The sequence below is a fragment of the Channa argus genome, chromosome 6 (assembly GCF_033026475.1).
Source record: "Channa argus isolate prfri chromosome 6, Channa argus male v1.0, whole genome shotgun sequence".
Classification (NCBI taxonomy): Eukaryota; Metazoa; Chordata; class Actinopteri; order Anabantiformes; family Channidae; genus Channa; species Channa argus.
In genome coordinates this window covers 5,861,923-5,886,283 of record NC_090202.1, presented here as the reverse complement: position 1 = coordinate 5,886,283, position 24,361 = coordinate 5,861,923, and the positions used below count along the sequence as shown (strand labels likewise).

The window sequence follows — 24,361 nt, the reverse complement described above, 5'->3', positions numbered from 1 at the left end:
TGAGACATTTGGGCTGAGTATCTGAATTGTGCAAGCATTCAATTGAATGTTACACAAAAAAAAAGAGGTGGCTTTTAAGCCATAGCTACCTCCACGACTAGGCAGAGGAAAGTTATTTCTACCATTATTCTCTGCATTTGAGAGGAGGTTACATTCATTTCGTCTCCTTCAATCCTCTGCTGCTGAACTGGGTGAAATTTAAGTTGTCTTTGATTGGAAGAGAAGCCTATTAATGCATTTCTCGTGTTTTTCGTACAGACTTGTGTCATAATTTAAGACGGACCTGCCTGCAGACAAAGATCACTGACTGCCCACCAATATGGTGGACTTTTGGAAAACAACCATTTTCTTCCAGTTTATCTTCTACTGAAATTCGAGCACCTTACATTTGATTGCGACAAGCAGACTGCTTGAACCATACTGCAGGCAAAAGCACTGTGCTTGTGTCTGCAGAATGGAAATAAAACCATAAATAAAGAAGCCTGCAAACATAACTCCCCCAAAAGAAAAAGGTTTTATACCTGTTTTTGGGACAGTTTACATCTACTACATACACAGTAAAGGTGATGAGACACATCACACAGCCAAGTTGAGCACTGATCCACACTTTTGACAACTAGTGTTGGTTCCCCACACAGCTATCACTGCAAGCATGAATACACATGAGCACAAGAGGAACAACACAAACAAACACACACACACACACACACACACACACACACACACGTGCTCCACTGTGACCTTTTTCTAACAACTTCAAATGAGTCAAGAACACATACAGAACACAAGAGTCAAGGGAGTCATTTCATGTGTGCAAATCAAGGCAATTCCCCTCATACGGACTTTAAAAGAGAACAGCGGAGTGAATCGGGAATTCGCAGACATATGATAAGTTCAAATCAGACAAATCTTTAAATCCTTATTTTGCATGAAAACCAGTGTTTTATCCTTGCACACAATGCAACACCTGCAACTCTTTACCCAGCATTGGAAAGTGGTTAAGCCCAAGTGATGTTTGGTAGCAACAAAACCAGTAGAGTTTTAAGACCTATTTTACTACTTACACCGTAATCTATGAATAATGTAGAAGACTTAATATATATAATAAGTGATAGAGGATTTGCGAGGATAGCAGATAAATAAATATATGCAACACATTTGTTGCCAAAGAAAATCTGTCCAATTTCAGTTTAAAACTGTCAGCAGTGGTCAAGTTAGGGAAAACTGCAGTGAAAAGCATTGGAAATGCTGTCTGATATCCCCTTTAGCCCCCTTTTGGGACACTTCAATTGATTACAATGTCTAGACACTGCCTGAAGGAACAATGAGACTCTAGGAGTATAATAGTTTGAATATTGTACCCAAGAGTAGGCATTGCTGATTCCAGGCAGGTTGAAGATTTAACAAGTACTTAAATTATGTGTTTTACAGCAACATTTAAATTTATCAGCTGACATTTAGAGTTACTACGCATTATGCTCAATGCCAAAATACAACTCTTTTTTTTGATTTGTGTGAAAGCATTCACATCATGCATCACCACCAACCAGCTGCATAACACAAGTGATTTGATAAATACACTATGATTAATTATGGATTGTTTTGATTTAAAAGCATCAATATTTATTCTTGAAAATCTTTAATGCTCATTAATTGAAGAATTATGATGCTATGACGGGACAAAAGAATATGTAGTTTTGACTGACTTTGACACTAGTTATCCCTGTAGGAAATATCCGGTACCGATGTTTTACCTATGCTGTATATGGTAGAGATGAAATGGTATGAAAATGTCACATCATGGTAAATGTTCTGCACTTATATAACCCTTTTCTACCTATTGGCACTCAAAGCGCTTTACACTGCTTCTTATTCACACACACTGTTCAGTGTCTTGCTCAAGGACACTGACATAATCACTTTTACTTTACTAAACAAAACTGTCAGAATTATAATCACTGTTAAAAAAGGTTCCAAAAGTCCTGATATACAAAGTGAAATGTCATTTGCACACAGCGTTTCCCTTTGGGACCCAATGAGTCTTACTAACAATGTGACGACTGTTAATGCTTCATGTGTCTTTTACAGTGAATACAAATATAGAAAATTGTATGTTTATTGACAGCACCCGATAGGAGATGATAAAAGTATTTAAATCAAAATGCAAAAAAAACAAACAAACATTATTAATACCAACACGGACTACAAATAGGAAACACTTAACCAAACTGTAGCAGCAGCAAGTCTCTCCAAAGTCCACAGGCAGCAGGAATCCTGCAGGTGTAATATCCACAAGCTAACAGTCTACTAAGAGGCAAGTGGACTAACAGGCTGCATTTCTTGGTGAACTAAAGCGATACTGTAAAAGCTACTGCTCGATGTGGTCAGGAACTGTCAGGGGAGTGTAAGTCTGTGAGAGGGCTGGCTATCAGCATCACCTCAGTCCAGTTTGTAGGAGTTTGCAGCCAGCACGTACTGCTCAGCATGTAGGGCTGTGGTAAGGAGAGACTGAAGGAGACACTTGCTAACTTGAAGATGGATAAAAGTGAGACTTCACAGTGGAAGGTTTTTTCAAAGTTGGGTATTAAACCGTGGTTTTAATGACAACTACATTTTAAAACATTAATACTAACCATGGGAAATTTGATCATACTTTACAGCGTTTTCTTTAGTGCACATCTTCTATGATAATGATAAACATACTCACACCCACCAAAGGGTCAGCTGAATGTATCACTGTACAGAGGAAGGCCTATGGCACTTCAACACACAAAGAGAAGGATGCTATGTTAGCCTCCTGAATGTATATGTATCTACAGAAAGATTACATTAATGTAAATTAAAAAAAGGAGAAACAAACTAAAGGTGGCTCCTTATAATGGTGCTCAAGGACGCCAGTTTTGGTTGTGTTTTTCAGTCAATCAGACGATAAAAGATTCCATTCAGTGTGGGAAGACAAAGTGAATTGGTATCTTGTAGCTTCTGACAGACGGAACACACCTGATCCAGGTACTCAGCAGTGAGCAGAGAACCCGTGGTTTAAAGAACTAGTGACGAGCGTTTCTAAAATATGTAGACAAAATTAGAAGTACCCTTCTCTTGTAGGCTGGTCATAAAGAATGAGAAGCTTGCTTTTGAATCAAAAAGTAAAAAAAGCTGTAGAGTGAGGCGTTGGTTAGTTAATATTGCTCACCTGATGCGATATATGCGCACATTACGATAACAAGGCTGAAACAGTATGGGCTTACTATGTAAAAAAAAATTTTTGTTGACTTAAAATCTGTGGATTATGGTGTTACACACTTCTAGTCCCCATGTGACATGGAATAGAGAAAAAAAAAAAAGTGAAATTACTGGATCGGAAAGTGTAGTCGTGACGCCATCGGGATGCTACACAGCAGACACAGGCAGCCCAGCTAAGGTGAGACTATTCAAGTCAAAACCTACACACTATTATATGTTTAATAAATGTTTAACAAGAAAAACAACCATACATACCATAGTTAACTGTAGGTAATTAAAACACTAGTAAAGAGTTTGTTTGCGAACCACTACCTGCTGTAAAGATGGTTAAAAAAAAAAAAAAAAAAGATATATGAATGCATAGCCATACAGCTGATTTCTAAATTTATATTCTTCATTGTTTTCAAATTTCACTGTGATAAATGCTAAATGTTCTGCACTTATATAGCACTTTTCTACCTATTGGCACTCAAACTGCTTTACACTGCTTCTCATTCACACACACACACACACACACACACGCCGATGGGGGAGCTGCTATGCAGCCGGGGATTGAACCAACAACTGAGATTGGTGGACAATTTCTCTACCTTCCTGCGCGTCAGTCGCCCCAAAATGTCGACACCATTTTTTAAATTCCTGCTATTTTGAATTTTTTGGGACTTTAAAAGCAGCAAGGCATTGGAACTCTTTAGCTAATATTAACACTTAAACATTCCCTTATCATTAAGTCATGTCATAATAGCAACACTGAACAATGTATTGTATTGGTCCATTAGCTTTTATGCCGATGTTGAACTGCTTACATTCCCTCAAGTGCAAGATCAATAAAATTCACATGACATATGATAATGCCCGATGCCCTGTTTTGCAACAGGATGAATGGGTGTAAACAGCTTTGTCCCACATGAAGACTATAACACATTAAAAATATGTGAGAGCACAGCACAATGGCTGGTTTGTAGCACCAAGGAGGAGAAACACTAAAAGGAGGGGTTGCAGGTGTCTGCTGAAGAAAAGCAGGGTTTGGAGGCAGCAGCCAATACATGCTTGTAGCAGTGCCATTGGCAGTTAGGATGCTGAGCTGAAAGTGACAGACACAGTGGCCTCGTCTGTGTGTTGAAGGCGGATGCAGCCTCTGGCTTGGCTCCAGACTTCCTGCTCAGAGTCCCAGCCCAATCAATTCTTTTATGCTCTTCACTCTAAAAAGAAGTGTGGCCTACAGGAAATAGTGACTGCAACTAATCTGTGAGTGCACCTTTCACAAAGCCACTGAAAGCAGGAGTTTTTTTTTTTTTAGAGATGGCTCTGTCAGTCAAAATGAGGTAGGCAATTTGGTAATTAACAAAGCAAAACAAACCAGCAAAAGGGGACAAACACAAAAAAATGGTTTAAGCTCTATACATGCTTAGCTTACAAAGGAATGTTGCTGCAACATGGGGTCATACTATCTCCTCAGTCTTTTACACAGGGTTATTTTTGTGCTTTTACAATGATGTGGTGTATCTGGAAAACGTTTTTTTTAATTCATTACCAATCATGTTTTACTTACATTATATGTTTCTAGCTTCACTCTGTTGCGGAAGACAAAAGTGTTGAAGTTGGCTTGTTGGAAGACCTCATCGAAGGCAGCCTCATTCTGAAATAAAGAAAAATACAATAGGCTCAAATTGAATTCAAGAAGTAGATTTCTTTTATAAGCATTTTTTTTTTTATGTATGTATATATACAAAGGTATGACAAATCCTTAACTCTAGTAATTTTTCAAAACTGGTGAGTAGAAAATGTTTAGCAGTAATAAAGCCTGAGGTTTAGCTCTGGCTCTAACCATCTTCTCACAATAACGTTCAGAAAGCAAAGACTCACTGAGTCCTTGAGCTGGCCCAGGTAAGCTGCATTCTGGCCAAGGATGGCCTCTGCACTCTCCTGGAAGCAAGTCACCCACTGGTTGTCCCCGTAATCTGCAATGTTGGCCTGAAATATTATGCAGAAAACAAAAGCAACATTAAAAAAAAAAAAAAAAAGTAGATCATTGTTACCCCAAATGAACTCCAATTTAAATCTTGCGGAAGAGTTTCTCGATATGTATCTGTTCAGAAATCATTACATCCTGTAATTAGTCTACATCCTACTGGCAAATCACGTAGAGTCACAGTGCACTTACACAGAATGGAAGCAAATTCACAGCTAATGCTACTGCAAGAATAACAATATGTCGACCGGTGAGCGGTGCAAAACAAAAGCAGTTTATTTCAGGTGCCTGGCTGCAATTGCCCGGACACAGATTTATTATTTTTTTTAAACAATGTTTGTTTGCAAATGAGTTAAGAAAAGGGGCTTGTATTAGTGTTTATTGTTGAGCTTTCTGTAAAATGATTAAGAGCACAGTAAGTAAAGCTAAAGCAAATAACCCTTCGTACAGCTAACATAACTGTATAGACCGTAATAAATTAAGTCCTCATTACAACGTGCCACTTAAACAGTGGAGATTGTCTTTACAATTTAAATACAACAAGCATACGGGGGCAATGAGAGAGAGAGAGAGACACTTGAGTTTCACAAGACAGAAGAGAAATAAGAAAGCTCTGGAAGGATGACATGCACAGCCTCAGCAGAAACATCAGCTTAGGACTGTGCAGGGAAAAGGGGAACAGGCATTTGCATATATGCTTGTGTGTGCATGTGTGACACAGGTGAAAAAGGGACGTTCTAGGGAACCCATTGCTTAGAAACTTACAGAAAGAATGAGGCGGTACTTGAAGTTGGGGAACTCTTTGTCACACTTCTCACAGCGGAACATGCCATTCTGTTGGTCTACCACTTTTTTGTTGCAGTCTTGGCTTGGGCAGGCCTGGTAAAGGCAGTTTTCCTTTCGCAGGTACACGATGGTAGCTATGCAGGTGTAGTAGTCTGCCTAAAAACAGAAAAACAAACAATGTACATCAACAAAAGTTTACTAAAATGCACTTCTTCCTACATGGAGCCTTCTCGCGCTCACAGCCTTAGAGGTTTGTATGTTAAATATGTTGCCTGCTCTATGCCTGAGTTGAACCAGCATGAATTAACATTAAGTTGACATTTTCAGGAGCATTTATTGGCGTTTGTGAACAACAACATTTGTGAAGTAGATGCAAAAGTTACACAGCAACAAGACTCCTAATGGCTCCGATACAAATGCAAACAAGGGAGGCCTCTGCTGCTTTTGGGGTGAAGAGGTAAACTTTACAAACCATCGGCACATAAACAGCTCTCAGGAAACATTTCTAGTTGGCATGAAAAACACCAAAGCAAGTGACATAATGATAATTTTCAGATCGGACAGAAACAGATGAACAGAAAGAAAAACTGTAATGAAGAGATGACATGTTTCAGCATGTATGCAGATTAGTCACATCACATGCAGAGCACACACTAATGCATGAATAGCTGTTGCACCATAACAGCTGATTATAAACTGGGGAGGGTTGCGTCAGTAAGGGCATCCGGCATAAAAAGAAAAAAAAAATAAATAAAAAAGTACCAAATCAACATGTGGACAAATGATCCACTGTGGCAACCCTGAAAAGGACAAAAAAAAAAAAAAACTAACAGCTGATTGTTTTGGACATAGTTCCAACAGCTCCCCTCCCTCAGGCCCCAGCCCCAGCAACCTCAGCATTGGTTGTGACATTGTGCCCCTGCATGCTTTGATAGGGCTAAGGGGGTCTGTTCTGGGTCAAGGAACTAGAGGCCTGCTACTGTGAAGCAAACACACCCAGGGAGATTGACTAATCATTAACGATGTGTATGAAATGACACTTTACTGTAAAGATCAGTCTATGAGGACAGACATTTGTCTGTAAGAGTTCAAAGGACTGACAAAAGACAAACTGGTTTATTGAGAAATCAAAAAGGCATCTTTCAGTGAACGACAGCTGTTTCACAAACGTTGATAACTCAGATGAAAAAGGTAGCTAACAGTAACTTTTTAACATAGGTGCAACTTGTGGGAAAAAAAAAAACGTGGCAGAAGTCATGTTTGGAGATTTTGTGTTCGAGTTGCCTCAGAGCTTTTGGAACAGAAAAAAGAAACACCTTGAACGAGGCAAAGCATCTCAAAGATAGACTTCCGGGTCTGCATAAGAAATTTAGGACAACACGTCGTCCAATGTCATGCCCTCAAATGTCCTCATTACCGTTTGTGAACTACGACAGCTACATGTGTTGCAACAATGCTACACATGCACACGTGTTTACACACACTAATGTTAGCCTGTTTAAGCTAACAAAACGATAGCTTATTACTGGGTTGTATCATGCGATTTGCTCCTAACATTAGTTAGTAGCCTATCAACATTAGGGCCCTGACACACCGAGCTCACAGTTAGCTGTCACCCAACGTCTGTAACCGTTTGCCGGCCTAGTCATTGCAGTGTGTGCCTCCAAGATTACATATGATTATCACACATTTTATATTAAAACAAACAAACAAATAAACAAACAAACAAACAGCCAGCTGGACATTGCATACAAACGCTTTGCTGCAATAAATAATGTACTGTAATGTTTTGGCAAAATATGGTTGTGACTTTAATAACAGTCATCCCGTATATATTACTTCATTTAGTGTTGCTGCTTATATGGAATAAAAGATTATGTTGACATACATCAAATTTATTTATCTTAAAATTGGTATTTTGGTATGGACTACCAAATTACTAATATTCCGGTAAAATAATCTACTGGCCCCCCCAACATAAAACAAATACATAAACTACATTGAAAATCAATACTTTCCTCTCTCCTCCAAGCTCTGACCCTAGTGTTGGTATGAGAAAGGCATTAAAAACAAAAGTGATACTCAGTGTCACTGGATAAATAAAAAGCCCCGATAATATGGTAAATGACTGCAACAAAATGAGAAAATCATCTTGTTTCATTTCTAATGACTGTTTGGATTTAATGAACACAACCACACATCATCCTCGGCTGCTTTTCCAAAGGAGGTCCAATTAATCAAGTAACCAGCTTTTCAATTAGTGTGTGACTGACCAGCTCTGAACAGTGGCAAGAGGATTTTGTTTCCCCTTTCTGTGACAGAAAATGCACTGTCAGGCTAACAAGAGGAGGGTGACCACTTACTGTCAAAGAGGGCACAGGTGCCATGTGGAAACTTGAGATTGTGACACAAAGTTTGTGACGGGGACAATTAAATGCAACAGACGTGGGTTTGGGGGATCAGGTCTTTAGAGACCTGACCTCTTTGCTTCTGTATATGCAATGTCTCAGAAGGGTCAAGAAAATCCTTGACCCCCGGTCCCTTTTTCAGTACTACGCCCCATCAAATACCATACTGAGGTTGAACAGGAGTCTTTCAAGCTCAGGGTCACTTTCTCCTGTCCAGACCTTGTACAAACCTTTGCTCCTGTACAGCAGAGAGCTAGTGCCAAAGAAGACTTTCAACTGACAAGGAGCTAATGGTTAAAGTTAGATTTTGTGGTGGAGGTTTAAAAAAAACAAAAAGGGACTGTTTAAGGTGTATTGTAGGTCTTTCAATCATAGAACAGCTAAAACTGTAAATCATTAACTGCAATTTGGAATCCAGCAGTGTCACTCATGATAGAATAAACTGTGAGGGCACCATAAGGAGGGGGTCAGCGACGGACTTGGACAACCTACATTGTACACAGTTATAACATTTTTCTGTAGGCAAAATTATGCTTGGCTACTATGATTATTTTTCGATTGCAGAGGAGCAGACATATCTCTTCTGAAATATTGAGAATACATTTTGCAGATCTGCGAAGAAATCATTTAACCCCATAAAGTCTTAAAGTTAGGAGTCAGAATAAAACTGAAAAGACAATGTAAAAGAAACTAAGAAGAAATGAACATTTGTATGACCAGTCCAACCAGCAATATAAAAAGCAACAAATTCATAACAGATTCACATTTCAGATTTACACCAATACTTGTGTTTTTATAAAAAATATTATGAAGTCATAAATGGTTATAAAGTGGTCTGCACTTGGTAAACGGTATCTCACATACCAATAGGGGAGCTGCTATGCAGCTGACCAACATTCACCCGGAGGTACTCAGTTGCTAGCTAACTTAAGGACACTTCTACATGTGAACAGAGGAGCCAGGGATCGAACCAACAACCGCTCTACCTCCTGCACCCTAATGTATCATTATGGTTTAACTACCTGTCAGCACATAAAGGAAATAAAATAAGCTCCATCTTTTCTAGCTGAGGTTATAACATTTTTTTTTTTAAATAATAGCATGTTAAGCTATTATTACACACACACACACTTCCTATTGAAGTGCTTTTACTTTTGTAAATTAACAGTAAAAGATTTGAAGTACTTGTTATGCAGAAAACTTTAGGACAATACTTTTACTTGATTATGGAGCGTGTGTACTGTACCACCTTTTCACATTTTTGAATCACATTTTGCTGTGTACGAGTGGCCATGCTGACCCTTGACCCTCCATGTCACCATCAAACCTACCAGTTTTGATGTGGTGGCTGGTCGATAAATTATGCATCAGGGCTATTAAAAATAGTTGCCCACAGCCACATCTGGCCCATGGAACTTGTGGAACTTGAATCTATGGCCCCGCACACACACAACCCCATTAATTTGCTTACATGCAGTATGCATGAACGTAATTCCACCTTAGGGAATAATGGGCACTCAAGTCTACTTCGAGCTTTCAACAATATATTTCCCACCTGCTGCATCTTACACACAGCTACTACAACACAGCTGTTCTTCTGCCTCTTGGTACCCTATCATAATCACTTGTGTCTATTAACTCTTGTAGTCCTAATGGCATATTTCATCATACTGTGATGATTGCTAATTTGCAGAGGAAGTTAAATTCTGTTAAATTACACAAGTTACGATGTGCGCACAGGTCACATTATCTGCTCCGGACAATTCACAGAGTTTCTTAAGCACCATTTCCCTAGATGGCATAAATAAAAAAGGGGTTAAATTAAAAATACAGATTACTTACATAAAAAGGCATTTATTTTAATACCAAGGGCAAACAGAGCCTATGTGATATGAGTAACCAACACCAAAGATATGTGACTTTCACCAACAACACACAAGACTGTGAGAGGACACCCACAATGAAAGATAATTAATAAGCAGTAGTTGATCATGTTTTGATCACACATAACTGGTGGTGTATCAATGTAATGGCCCAACGATATTATCGTTGTAATATTCATCACACCAACTGTCACCTAAAAGTGCCTTTGCAAGGCCTAGCTAGGAGTGACATGATTACACTATAGTGAGACTATATGGACCTGCAATGTGTTCTGAGAGTTGTTAATAACAAATGCTGCTTGACTGTGGGCACTTTTATATCGGTTGTTTGGAATTCAACACTGGCGTTTTAGTTTGTCCTTGAATTTCTTCAGCGTTATCCATGAATAGGTTCCCATAGCTTGAAGGTTTTGAGAAGTCACGACAAAATTGAGCATGTGGGTACCTTGTCTCCATGTCCCAGGTGCTCAGTCTTAACATCAGACAGAATCTTCCAGTTGGCGTTTCCTCCCCCGCTGCCACCTTTGACCTCTGTCAGAGACTGTCCATCTATGGCATGGCCCTCCTTATCATACCTATGAGAAATTTAAGATTCATTATATTACTACCATGAATGGTTTGATAATGAAATGTAAATCTTAACGGTGCATCACAATTTCCCCACACCTCAACTGCCAGATTCCTATTGATAATGTCCTAACAGTGCAAATAGCTAAACCACATACCAGAGGACGCACATAATGAAAAAAAAAAAAAAAAACTTTCCTGTGACTTCACTGAACTGAACTTTAAAAAAATAAATCTAAAATATCTTTTATTACACCTATTATTCTTTTTCTTCATCAAAACCTGTTGCCTACACTGAAAGCAGCTCCTCCAACCTTGCTTTGTCAAAAACTTATGCTGGTAGCCACTATCAAGGCCTTAAGCAGAGGTGTGTAGTTAGCTACAGTGGCCATGAAGCCCAAACGACTAGTGAGGAACTTGAATATATGGGGCCTTGTACAGCTCCCTCTGGAGCCATAAAAGGCTTTATGCAGTCGTTCCCCTAAACAGTAAAGAGACGAGTGTTGTATATTACCTTGTTAACTTGATACAACTAGCTGTACTTCAACATATTGTTGGTATACACAGACCCATATATTTGACTGCAGCACTTTTCTTTTAAACTAATTTTAAATAGGAATGATACCCTGACTTGCATGGGTGTCAATGCACTGCATGCGTCCATTTAAAAAGTTAGCTCAAAAGAAAAATCTTGTATCAGGCAGAACATGCATTTGTGTTTGTCAAAGCAGGAATGGCTCAGCTGAGAGCTAGGGAGGCTGAGAGGCTTGTGAAATGAGTCGACAGCAGACGGACAGATGAGTTGGCCAGGGTCAGGGCTGTTATAGTGATATCAAAAACCCATTTTTCCCACTGTTCCCGGTAATTTAATAAAGACAATAGCAACATGAAGCAAAAAAGCAGGTAGGAGAAGAAATATGGATGGAGGTAGATATCAATAGAGCTTAATAATTTGTAGGCCAGAAAGCAGAGTGGTGTACAGGGTTGAAAAAGCATGGAGACTGTGCCTTGTCCTGGAGGCAGTGTTCCCTCTAAGCTGCGCTCGTGGGCAATTGTGCACTGCTGACACGGTCTCTGTGCACAGAAAATCTACTCGGCACAAACAACAAAAAAACAAAAACAACCTGAATTGAAAATAAACACAATTTATTCTGTGCTATTTTGCAATGAGATTCAGTGAGTGACTGGCTGCTCCAATAACTCCGTTTTACACCGAGCATGAACTAGATATGCAGAAAATGGTGATGCTGACCTGCGATGGCGCCTCAGTAATGCTAGGAAAGCACAGCGGAGTTGCAGCTTTACTAAAGTGGCAAGTACCACACCTAACTGAACACTGTGTGGCCCACAGAGAGGATCTGGACATGGATAATGCATGGAAAGATGTACCTTTGATGCCAAAAATGGAAGCTCTTCTTAGAATGGTTTATTCCACTTTCTCTAGATCCACTGTAAAGAGGGGAAAATTGGAAGACCTAGCAAAGATTCTTGATGAGGATACACTGTCATTCAGGTCTCTGAATGAAGTGCGATGGTTGTCATGGGACCAAGCTGTGAATGCTGTTCTGAGAAACTACACTTTGGTGGAAGAATTACTGCAAGAATCCAGTGATAGAGATCCAGTGGCAAATTACTGTTACAAAAAGCTGACAGATTCAAAGTTCAAGGCTAATCTCACTGCTCTGGGAGAGGTTTTGGGCGAGCTGGCACACCTGTGTGTCTCTCTTTTCAAAGACACAACCCTGATTGTGATGGAAGGACACTGAGGGCAAGAGCAAAGATTGAAAAGTTGCGTTCCCAATACTTGACGGAGGAAAAGGATGTTTAGTGGAGAGGTGATGAGAGCCTGATCAGCTGATGGCAGAAATACCTGTGAGATTACTCGTTTTATTCGTAAGCTCTGTGATCACTTGGATGTGTGTTTTCCAGAGGATGAATTGAAGGAGTTTTCTACATTTGACATTGAGGCAGTGAGCTCAGACATCAATTTTGAGTATGGAGCAGCAGACATTGCCACACTGGCAAAGAAGCATGAGGCCATTCTCCACTGCCCACATTCTGTGGGGGTCATTAACAGTGAATATGCTGAATTCAAGTACATAATGAGGCAAAAACTTAAACACGGGTCAATCAGCACATTCTCAGATATGGTGGCTGTGACACTAAAATGTGAGGAGCTAACACACATCTCACAGCTTGTGGATGTTTGTGCTACATTTCAAGCATCCAGTGCAGATCGTGAAAGAGGCTTTAGTTTAATGAATCATATCAAAACAGCATCCAGAAATAGTCTTGAAGTAGACCAAGTCAAACCTGCAAGCAGAGGCAAGGCTAACAACCTGTACAACCATTGAAGATGTGAGAAAGACAGGCAGAAAAATTAAGGTGAAATTTAAGTTCAATAAGATTTGTGCTCATCTATTGCCATTTATTTACACTTTTCGGATATTGATCATTAAATACGGTCACATGTTTATGGGCAGTAGAAATGTAAATAATCGCGTCATTATGTACTATATTTTGCAGACAAAGAGTTAGAGGACTCTCTCACAGACCACAGTAGGACAATCTCACCCACTGCACAGCTGGAGCTTTACACACTGGCTCATACTCATAATACAAGTCAGAGCTGTATAATAAAAATGTGAATTGTGTTTTCAAAATTGGAGTTTATAGTTGGCTTGGTTTCGTTGGCAGTTCATGTTTTGCCATAGTTGGAATTAAATATTTCTACTTCCAATACCGTTAACATACTACACAAGTCATGAACAAGATTTTTGTAATTTGCATTGTAAGTGGCCTAAAGCACTTAATTCAAAAGTATTTTAACAGAACTGTAAATGCTGTAATTTAATTCTTTAAATAAACCATGTGACTTGGATGGATGCGATGCTGCCGTGAGCACAGTGCACACATGTGATGTTTCTCACAGTGGTCCAAGGGACCTCAGGGAGTTTGTGTGTGTGCGCTCAGACCCATCAAAAACTAGAGGGAACATTGCCTGGAGGCATGACTAATTGAAAACACACCCATTAAGGATTCATTTTATGGCCTAAGAAATAGACAGGCTAAAAAAATAAAAAATAAAAAAATCATGACAAATGTGAGCAATTTTTTGTGGTGGCACAAATTTTCCCAATGTGCTTGAAGCTGGTTAAAATTTTAAAAGTTGACAGGAAACATCAAGTCATAGCTCAACATCTCACCTAAAAACCACTAAGAGAAAAATGAAACATAGTAGAAAGGACAAAAAATGTATCACACTATAAAGTTAAGACTGCAGACTAGTAAAGCTTTAGTTTTAATGTACATGGCTGCTCTGGACATCACATGTGATGAATATCCAAAAACAACTGTAAACATAAGATACAGTAGCAGTGTGACAGCATCCAGTTTTAAAAGAGTTTTTTTTAAATGATACAGACAGCACTGAGCACAGGAAGACAAAAATGGCACACAAGACAGTGATCATGATGACGGAGACAAAAAGAAGACAAATTAGATCTGACAGAAAATGTGCAACAGTCAACTGAAAGGAGGCAGAGCCCAGTCAAAAGAAGTGTAGTTTCAGTTTGACAAACTCTGCAGGATAACTGAGATAGACGAGTGGAGGCTGGCAGACAAGCATGTGCATGTTATAGACATGTCAAATGTCACTGTGTCAATGAACAAGGACAGGACAAGAGCAGAGTCATGTCAAAAAGAGGAGTTTTGAAGGGATAATGGGGAAACTCTCAGTAGGCAGTGCTCTCAGCCCTACGTTAAAACTAATGCCTGAACTCTGAGAGAAGCAAGCACAACACATACATGATCACTGTCCCCTATGTTGTTTGTGACATGGTATAAGAAAGTAATTCTTTCTCTGACATTGTCAATAACAGAAGTAGCTGAAACCTAAGTTTATTTAAACTTAAACATGGCCAAACCTAGACTTGCTTCAGAAAGTATGCAGACAACACTTGCAACAGTGTTGTAGAATTTTTTTTTTAAATGGATGCAATATTTGATCATTTCTTGGCTACTAATCTACACTCAATAACTAATAATGTTTAGAAATTCTTAAAAACCAAAATGAAGATATTCTTCAGACCCATAATAACAGCTTCCAGTGTCCAAGTCTCTACAAGCTTTGCACATGTGGATATATGCAGTTTCCCATGCTATCTGTGTGATTATTTTAATCGTTGTAACACTGGATGGAATTTTAATGAGTTACTCAGTCATTTGTATTTTTCCTGGTAAAAAGCTGATTGAAATAGTGCAGTTATAAGGCAAACCGAATTCCCCGAATTGCTCTCCTGTTATTTAGTTGTGTTTAGGTAAAAATGACCTTATCTAAAAATTAAGGATACAATCTTAAAATAAATAAATGCCTAACATGAAGTGATCATTTACATAATTGCAAATCGTAAAATAAAACTGTTATACCTGGTATAATTTTTATAAGTCTATAGTAGGTTTAAAAAAAAAAAAAAAAAAACATCAATAATTGTTTCGTCTATAGAGAAACATGGGTTAAAAAAAAAAAAATAGAACCAAACTCAAATAAAGTCAATTTTGTATCATATGATAGTAGAAAGCAAAACATCCTCCATTTTGATAGGGTGTAACCAGCCAGTCAAATCCACACAGATCGATCAGTAGAGCCATCACCCAATTCAGCTTTTTGCTAAAGAAACATTGTTAGCTTGGACTCATGCTGTTGTCACCTAATGGACAACTATTTCTGCACATTTAGACAGATGAAAGTTTATATTTAGATCAGTGTTGCACACTTGTTTTCACAAAGACTCACATGTTGCGGATTTAATATCAAGTTGGCAATCTTTGTCAAGTCCTCTCAAAAAGAGGCAAACTGAAAACCCATTAAGACTCCTGATTAACCAAGACCAATATAATTAGTGCATCATTCTTATTTGAGGAAATGAAAGCCATTTTCATCTCAGCAAGACTAATTAATATGACAAAGGAACACTACTCTGCTTTCTATATACAGTACATACACTAAAAAGTGCTGAGTGGCACCACTAATACTCTGCATGAGTTTGAGTCAACAGCCCACCAAGGACAGACTATTCATTTGAGGAAGTCCCAAAGGTCTGCGCCAAAACACAATCAAATTAAGACGCCTACTCATGAGCAAAATTATGATGTTTCAGCAGCCTTGGCTGTACTGAAGAGGCATATCTGCGTTTGGCTAAGGTAGTAAAAGCTTTGGGTTTTTCTGTGCAACATTAAAAACGGTCAACGAAAGATTTATTCAGAGTTTAATTGATTTGCGTCGTTGTTGTGTTTTCCATAATTTACATCTAGGCTTGCAGAACAATTAAAAAAAAAAAAAGGGACACACTTTGTGGACTGCTACCACCCTGAGACCCAGGCTTATCATTCGCACGTTATGTATTCAACAGTTGGCAGTCTTCCAGTAGAGACGGGCACTAACAACTTCCTTCTCATCACGAGACATCATGTGTAATACACCCTTAAACTACGGAGAACGTCCCTCTTCATTCTTTTCATATAGTTATAGCTTGCTGTGCTACTTCTCACAGACGCTGCATAACCGTTGTCTTTAAACACGTTTCTCACTTGGATTGACTTTGATAGAGAATAATGAGGCAAGTTTTTCCATTTGTGACTTTTAAACTGTTCATTAGTGAATCCTTGCAGACATGGGGGAGGCCACTATCCAAAGATGACCCACATGGGCCGACCACACTTTTACAGTGGATAAGCCAACAGATTTTAGGATCATTATCTCTGGCTGTCCAACTGAGACGGGACTGGAGAAAGTGGGAAACGTCATTCTGTTATTAAGAAGAAGAGACTACAAAAAAAAAAAACTTAAAAATGTCTATAGCAGAGACTTGAATTTATTTTTTTTTTTTCAATTACAAAAAAGTTGGGACAATGTGTAAAAAGGGAAATAAATACAGAATGCAATGATCTGCAAATCTTATTAACCCATATTTTATTCACAATAGAATAAATGCTACAACTTTTTTGAGATGTGTTGCTGCCATCAAATTTAAAATTAGGTAATATTTTCCATGAAATTATAAAATATCTCGGTTTCCACATCTTATACGTACTATTGTGAATTAAATATGGGTTGATGAGATCTGCAGATCAATCTATACTGTTTTATTTACATATTACACATTGTCACAACTTTTTTTCAAATTGGAGATTTTCTTTGTTGATGCCCTTGGGACATTTAGGACCCATTTATAAATGTGTAGCCATCTCTGCAGGGAAGTAGGACAACAGTATCTGTCCCAAGGACACTTGGCGATCTAATACCGGACCCTTTGATTACTGACCGTCCTGCTCTACCTCCTATGTCAGAAGACCAAGAAGTGTCTTCATACCCACACAGAGTTCAATAAATTTTACATTTACAGAAGACATAACATCTATAGCAGGTACCAAAACTATGGGGGTGGGGGAATCATCATGAGCCAAGACATCTGATCTAATATATTTGAGCATATTTGGTGATTTGCCCTTTTCTCAGCAGGAATACAGGGTTACATTTCAGTGCTCTGGTCATGCAGATGAAGCAAAAAAATGTTACTTTGACATGTTGTCTGAGGCAGCGGAAAAAGATTACACTGGACTTTTTCACTAAATAAATTCCAACAGTTTAATGGCTTAGATTTTTCAGCGCAGATCAGTGTAGGGAGGTGAATGAATGAAACCCTTTGAATAGAATCGATTGTATCTCCACTCACAAATATAGACATTTGCCTTCATGTCAGAGAGGAGGGACAGACACAGCCTGCTTAATTAGGACCTATAAGGAGAACAGATCAATCATGTGGCCATAGCACTGGAGTGAGGTTCACTTATAAAATTGTATAGATAGACAGATAGATTCTGATAAATTTTTTGCTTCTAATAAATTTTTAAAACAAGCTCTTAGGACGCAAAGGTGAAAAAAAAAAATACATAAAAAAAATCCAGATTTATGCCAAATCACTAATATTCTAATCGCCATACAAAGCACAGAACCCTGGAGATGGCAGTTCAGACACTTCCCACCCAATCGGACAGGGACTGAGAGTATCTGCCAGGATGAATTATATGAACAGCCTAAATTCATCCAGTTGTCCCGCCCCTGCAAAACAAGCAATAACCCGTCTTTACCTAATCAGTATGGGTTGCTGAGTGTACCAAATACTTTCTGAATGTACTGTATAGTGAAATTTAGAAAACTACATGTACTGTAAGTCTTTAGATTTTCAACAAACATATTGTGGCCAATTCCCATCTTATTGTGTTAATGGGAAAAAAAAATTTAAATCTATACACTATTTAACCTCTACTGTCCACACCCCAAGAGGAAAGAAATTGCTACAGTCACCACACAAAAATAAGCCTGCATTTCATTTTTATCTGGCAAGGTGATTAGATGAGTAAAAGACACATTTCCACAGATTAAGTACGATTTCCATTTATATGTAATGCTTCACTGAAACAATCCTCACATCGTGGCTAATGGGGGAAAGCTAATCTTGGTAATGAGAATCCGAACATGTATCCTCACAACTTGGGAAATTGAAACTTGCTGTTTAAATCCTTTGAGCATTTCAATTTTAACACTAATATTTGCATGTAACATAGCTTCTATAACAACAAATAAGTCCTCTTCAAGTGTTAAATGCATTCCATGCTTCATACCTGCTGTAAAGCATGTTGCAAGTATACAACAGATTTTACATATGCAATTTCCTACTGTATAATCTATCTATCTATGAGGCTCACTTACCAGCCTCTGAGTTTATATGCCTCAGGGATGTCTGGGTTGATCATCAGGGTACTGCTGAAGGATGCAGAGAGAGACCGACCTCCAAAGTCAGAGAGCTTCGCCCCCTTAATGGCAACAATGGGCTGTCCAGAGCCTTCAAACTTTTCAGCCTACACAAAGAAGTACATATGAAGAAAGGGTAGGCAATAATTCAAACTTATTTACTTACTGTCCCGATATAAAATGGTGCTATGAAGCCAAGAGCCAGCTCATGAAGAAAAAGCTCCCATGCTAATGATTGAATGTGTGATTTTAATCATGTTACCATCTTTAGGTTAGGAAGTTACCATGTTAAACATTTCCTAACATTAGCACTGAACGCAGGGCTACAGGTGAGAATAATTCATCTGTACAAGGATTTAGTAATCAACATATTCACCTAAAAGTGAGATTAAATGAAACGAATCAAGTGATTAAACACAGGACACACGTTGGCACTGGAAGAAAAGTCAACAGTTTTCTGACTTTTTTTTTTAAGACTCAAGAACTGGGAGCCAAGGATGCCTGTACAAACTTTTATCTTCATCCTTCCGATAGCTGTTAAGATATTTCAGTCTAAAGGAAAGTGGTGGAGCAAACGACAGACTAAAATACAGACACTTCCACCCATAAAGCCAAGTTCAGTTCCAAAATGACTGACAAATTGTTTAAAATATTTAGCCTCACACATTTTCCGTTTAGTTTTTCTTTGTTATTCCAGAGTTCATTACAATAATCCAAGGACAAAGACCAAGGGAGATGGGAGGTGAGTGAGGAGATCAGAATAAAGCCATGGCGAAAGGGGACAGTGTCTCCAACACTTGCTGTTTGGCATTGCCATTGTTTTTTTTTCTTCTAACTCTACATCTTTTGCACCTCAGCGAGTCCCTCTGGAAGAGGGGGGCATCTGTCAAACAAACAAACAGGGAACACTGTGCTACTTGTCAGGAGGAAAGAAATGGTGGCGAACTCTGCACAGTCCCTCTGAGCCACAGGTAAAAATCAACTGCAGGAACACAGTTACTTCATCAGCCCGTGGCAGAGAATTTAGACAATGATTCCTGCTTCCACTGTCAAATGTATTAGGTTATCAAACTGATGAGTGCCGATGTGCAAATGTGTTGAACGGCCTTCTCTGACATATTGTCCCCAGAAACTGAAGATTATAGGGTCTATTAAGGTTGCATTGATTGCAGGTGCTCATGTCATTGTGTGCTCCAGCTTCAGTTCATCCACCATTCACATTTTAACGGTCTTCTAAAGGAACCTCCAACAGCAAATTAAAATCTCTCTTTAGGATTTAACTATTTTACAAATCCCTTCTATTCACAGAACCTTCTTTAATGAAGATTTGGAAAGACAAGTCTTCTGAACAGAAAGCTTCACTGTTACAATAAGCATGTTCTTGCATTATAAAGCCTGTACTGATTTCTGCCAGCTATTCAAAAAGAATAATGCATTATGCATGTTACTCCATCTTAATGTGTACACTCACTTCCTCTCCCCACAGTGTGACATTCACCACCTTTCCAGACATGTCAATCAGGTTAAGTGTCCTCTTGGACACTTCTTTGTTTGATTTTGTTGTTAGGCGGGTCACCTCCTCCACATTCTTGCAGACTCCAATCACGTCTGTAATGAAAAATTAATCATTGATATACATTTTCAAAAAGGCCGTAGCTAGATAAGATTTCATTTTTCTGACAAAACTCTGTTCCCACATATAAATATTAATTGTGGTGTTTACGTCCACATAACACACCATGTCTCACGGTTCCTAGCATAAATTCGTTCTTGGGAATTAGGCGATTAATTTATTGCGAAGCAGGTGTGAGGAAACGGGGCTTTATTCTTTGTTCCACCCCTAATGCAGGAGAGACTCCATGAAACAGGTTTTAATTGTTTGTACAATTGCACTTCATTACAGATACTTTGTTGACTAATGCAATCTAGCACAATAGACGCGGAGCCATTCATTTGTAGAAATGTAACTGGTAAGAGCATTATCGCCAATATTGCTAATCAGCTATAAACCCCCCACCTCCCCACCACCTCCAAAGAGAAAAGATATTTTGAAAGGATTTAATCATGATGAACAAAACTTGAAGTTTTGATGCAGACTTGTGAGTAGGAGAGAAATTACTCAAACAGCAGTACAAGCTGCAGTCTTCATTACATACAGGATCCTTAATATTACTTTATTGTACTTATGACAGCAGGTTCTCATTTTCTCATTGACTCTGCCATAGGCCCCAAAGCCAATCTGCACTACAGGCGATTACTGTCATCAGTATTATTAATACTACTTTTATCTCTCTGCTACTGTAATTACCTCAACCTCCCAGCATATCTCCCTCTACTTTCCACTACAAACTCTGTCCTTTGCTCGTGATCACTTATTATTGGGTGCTTGGGAACACCCCAGTCAGAGCTGGGCTCTAAGAATCACTTTGTCGGCCTGTGCGATTCACAATTTAAAGTGCTTAAAAGAATTGTGTGTTTATGCCCAAACACAGCCCCCCGAATTAAAAATAGCAAAATATGCTGATATATGGAAAACAATGACAAGAATACAAAAGTTTTAAAATAAGAAAAAACAAAAGTCTTTTATTTTAGTAAAAATTAAAAATTTGAGGTAGGGCTGGGCAATATGGCCTATTCTGTTTTGCCAATTTAAAGTTTGTTGATGCCATGTCATGCTCCAGGCTGTTTAGTATTTTTAATAAAATAAAAAATAAAATTAAAAACACACACACACACACACACACACACACACACACGTAAATACTTCACCTGGGGATTATCATTTATGCTCCTCCTTACCCACAATAGCATCTTTGTCTCTGTTCTCCAAATCACCAATGGAGACAAAGTCACACTGCACCATGGGAACATCACAGCTGTCTTCACAGGGAATGATGGTGGACTCTCCATTAAGTGTCATCTCATAGTCATTCTTTACGGATGTGTACTGCTTATTGGCAATCTTTAGCGAGCCCTTGGAGACGAAGTAGACCTGCACAGAAACATGGACACATGTTAATTAAGAGTTTGGGGGGGGTGACATTTCACCTGACTGCAGATAGTCAGGTTGGGGGTTGGCAGATGATCATAAGCTGCTTATTGTATTGGTACAGTGCAGCCAGATGACTCATTCATGGTCTCAGTGGTTTTAACTCACAAAGTACTAGCAGCTGTTGATGGAGGAGACTACAGCCAAATCCATCTTTAACAGCACAGTGAGTGACAGTTCTGGGAAATAATTAGGACATTGTTAGTCATCATCTGGAGGAACATCTCACCTTCCCAACCTCTATCAGGCTGTAGAACTTGTCCACCTCTTGGTTGAAACCAGTTACTCTTATCTCTCCCTGTGATAAAATACAGCAATAGGTCAGGCGCCATGCAGGATTTACATCTAATAGTTTATTTGCATGACAAGAAAGTAAGCTCATACTCACGCTCTCATCCACAAGCTCCATGGAGAAGAGTTTGCCGTCGCCACGAGAGTTGCTCCACGTGCGGATAGTGCTCCTGTTGGTCACACGAGCCCGGATGGTCCACCTGTCACACAAAGACAAGTCAGATGTTTGTCCTATCAGTGCATTTTAGAGCACCTGTCCACACATACATTTATTCAACAAGTTAATCTGCCTGCTGAAAGGAAATAGTTAAAGAAAACACTGAAGCTTCAAAGGGACATTTTAATTATTTAAAGCAGGAAAAAGCACATGTGAAGAAAATCAACATATATGTTCAACATATTTTAAATTTAACAATGACCAAATCAAACAAAGGGACCGCTTTTCTCCAGGTAAAACATAGACTACTTGACTGATTAGAAGGTTGAAGATGACTGATGCTTATTACAGGAAACAGTATTAAATATCACTATAATCCAATTATTTATGATGTTATTAACAAACCTTTCTGGGCAATTCTGTTTGTTGTTATATTAACGACTCTGTTGAATCAATCCAATTTTTATTGGATTTATTTTAAAATGTTTTCCTTTTGTTACTTTTGTCAGTTTGAGGTTATTTCAGAGAGTACTGTGGGTTTCTTCTGCTTTTCATGGCGGTATAGCAACTATTTTATATACATCTTTGTATGCCAGTAAGGTGTATTCTCTTCAAAAGAATATATTTAACACCTGTGCTTGGCAAATCGATATATCCTCAGCTAGAAAGGCCTGTGGCGTTTAACAATGCAGGGTGGTTCAGGTTTTGACACTGTTTTATTAAATGTCTGGGTTCTATACAAACTTAACTAATTTGAAATGTAATGAATCCTAATGGACACAAAATAGGCAAATAATTTCTACACAGTTTCTCAAATGTAAGTATTTTCTCCTTTCTGTGTTTTGTATGACTAAACTGAATATGGTCGGGGTCTGGATTGTTTGCCAGATAAATCAAGACATTTTACAAAGCACTCTTTTACAAAGGACAGGTACAATAAAGTTGTGCCTGTATACAGTATTTTATAGTTAAAGATGTTGAGTTTCAACATAAAAAAAAAAGAATTGTTTTTTAACCCTGACATTGGATTTTGGATGCTGCCAATAACAATATGTGACACTTGAAAATCAAGTGGATACCAAGAAAACAATGACAAACTTTTTATAAAAAGAAAAAGAGAATTTCTGATCAGGATTGTTTTTTAACTTGAGATGTGATCATGATAAGTAAATTTGCACTCTGCAGGACATTTTAAAGTTGAAAAATATGTAGATGCTTAGCATAGTTCTCTGCCTTTTTTTGTTTCTGCATTGAGGTAATATCAGCTGATATTAACACTGAATCAATAAATTTACCCAGAGATAATGTAAAATTGTCATTCAATCGGAGAGACTCAATTACTATTACTAACCTAAAGCTTTACAATGGCCATAGTTGATTCAGCACTTTTATGATGAGATGTTTAGCGAGTGCATCTGTGCAACAGGTATATTGTACAGAAATGAATTTACTTTGGTTGCATTTTTTCTTATGCACATGTGCAGTGATGTGCTGTTACGGTCTTACTTTGACTGGTAGGGGTTTAGGCTGGCAATGGGCACCACTTTGGAACAGCCACCCGGTGTACTGGGCATAGCAGATGGGGCCTTCTTCCCAAAGTCTCTACCGAAACCTCTGTTCACTGATGGCACAATAAAGAGAGAAATAAATGATCCATAAAGAGCAGGAATGAAAGAGGAGTTGAGAGAGGGGAACATACAATATTCAACATGAACAATGTACAAAAACTCAGTTTCCTTGAATTTCAACTTTGTTCACTGTAATTATCTTCCTTCACAAGGAAGTTTCATCAAAGAAAACCTAAAGACTTAAAGTAAATTTTCCAACGGTGACTCATGAATCGAGCAAGAGGAAAGACTCAAACAGGAAACAAAAATCTTGTCAAACCAAGTTGTTAGAGATGTGCGATCCAGCATTTTGGTGAGAAGGATGATTCACATTTCACAGAATCAGGGCAGAGTGTGAAATGCTATAACAAACTGGAGATACTCTTCCCCGAAGAGCGGTGCTGCCTGACTTTTGAGATTTTCCATTTGAACAAGCGCTGCACATTTGATTTGTGTGCGTCTTACGCGGAGGATTAGAGTTCAAAGTGTCCACTTAAGTCCTCCCACTTTGCCAACCACTGCACTTCTGGTAATTAAGCCCCCAGATCAAGCAGCACACATAGAGAAATGAACAATGACTGTGCT

At 38.6% G+C, this 24,361-nt stretch overlaps 1 protein-coding gene across 1 annotated transcript in view; it reads right to left on the bottom strand.

The window, feature by feature from the left end:
- The window catches only part of rpa1 (replication protein A1), a 29,187-nt gene that overhangs the window by 1,124 nt on the left and 3,702 nt on the right, over positions 1-24,361 (bottom strand). Inside the window, exons 7-16 of the mRNA XM_067506673.1 lie at positions 23,676-23,790; positions 22,110-22,212; positions 21,951-22,019; positions 21,472-21,664; positions 20,144-20,280; positions 18,631-18,779; positions 10,738-10,867; positions 5,981-6,157; positions 5,110-5,217; positions 4,796-4,882 (exon numbers count right to left, since the gene is read on the bottom strand). Coding sequence (XP_067362774.1) covers positions 4,796-4,882; positions 5,110-5,217; positions 5,981-6,157; positions 10,738-10,867; positions 18,631-18,779; positions 20,144-20,280; positions 21,472-21,664; positions 21,951-22,019; positions 22,110-22,212; positions 23,676-23,790 — 1,268 coding nt within the window. The remainder of the gene's footprint in view (positions 1-4,795; positions 4,883-5,109; positions 5,218-5,980; positions 6,158-10,737; positions 10,868-18,630; positions 18,780-20,143; positions 20,281-21,471; positions 21,665-21,950; positions 22,020-22,109; positions 22,213-23,675; positions 23,791-24,361) is intronic.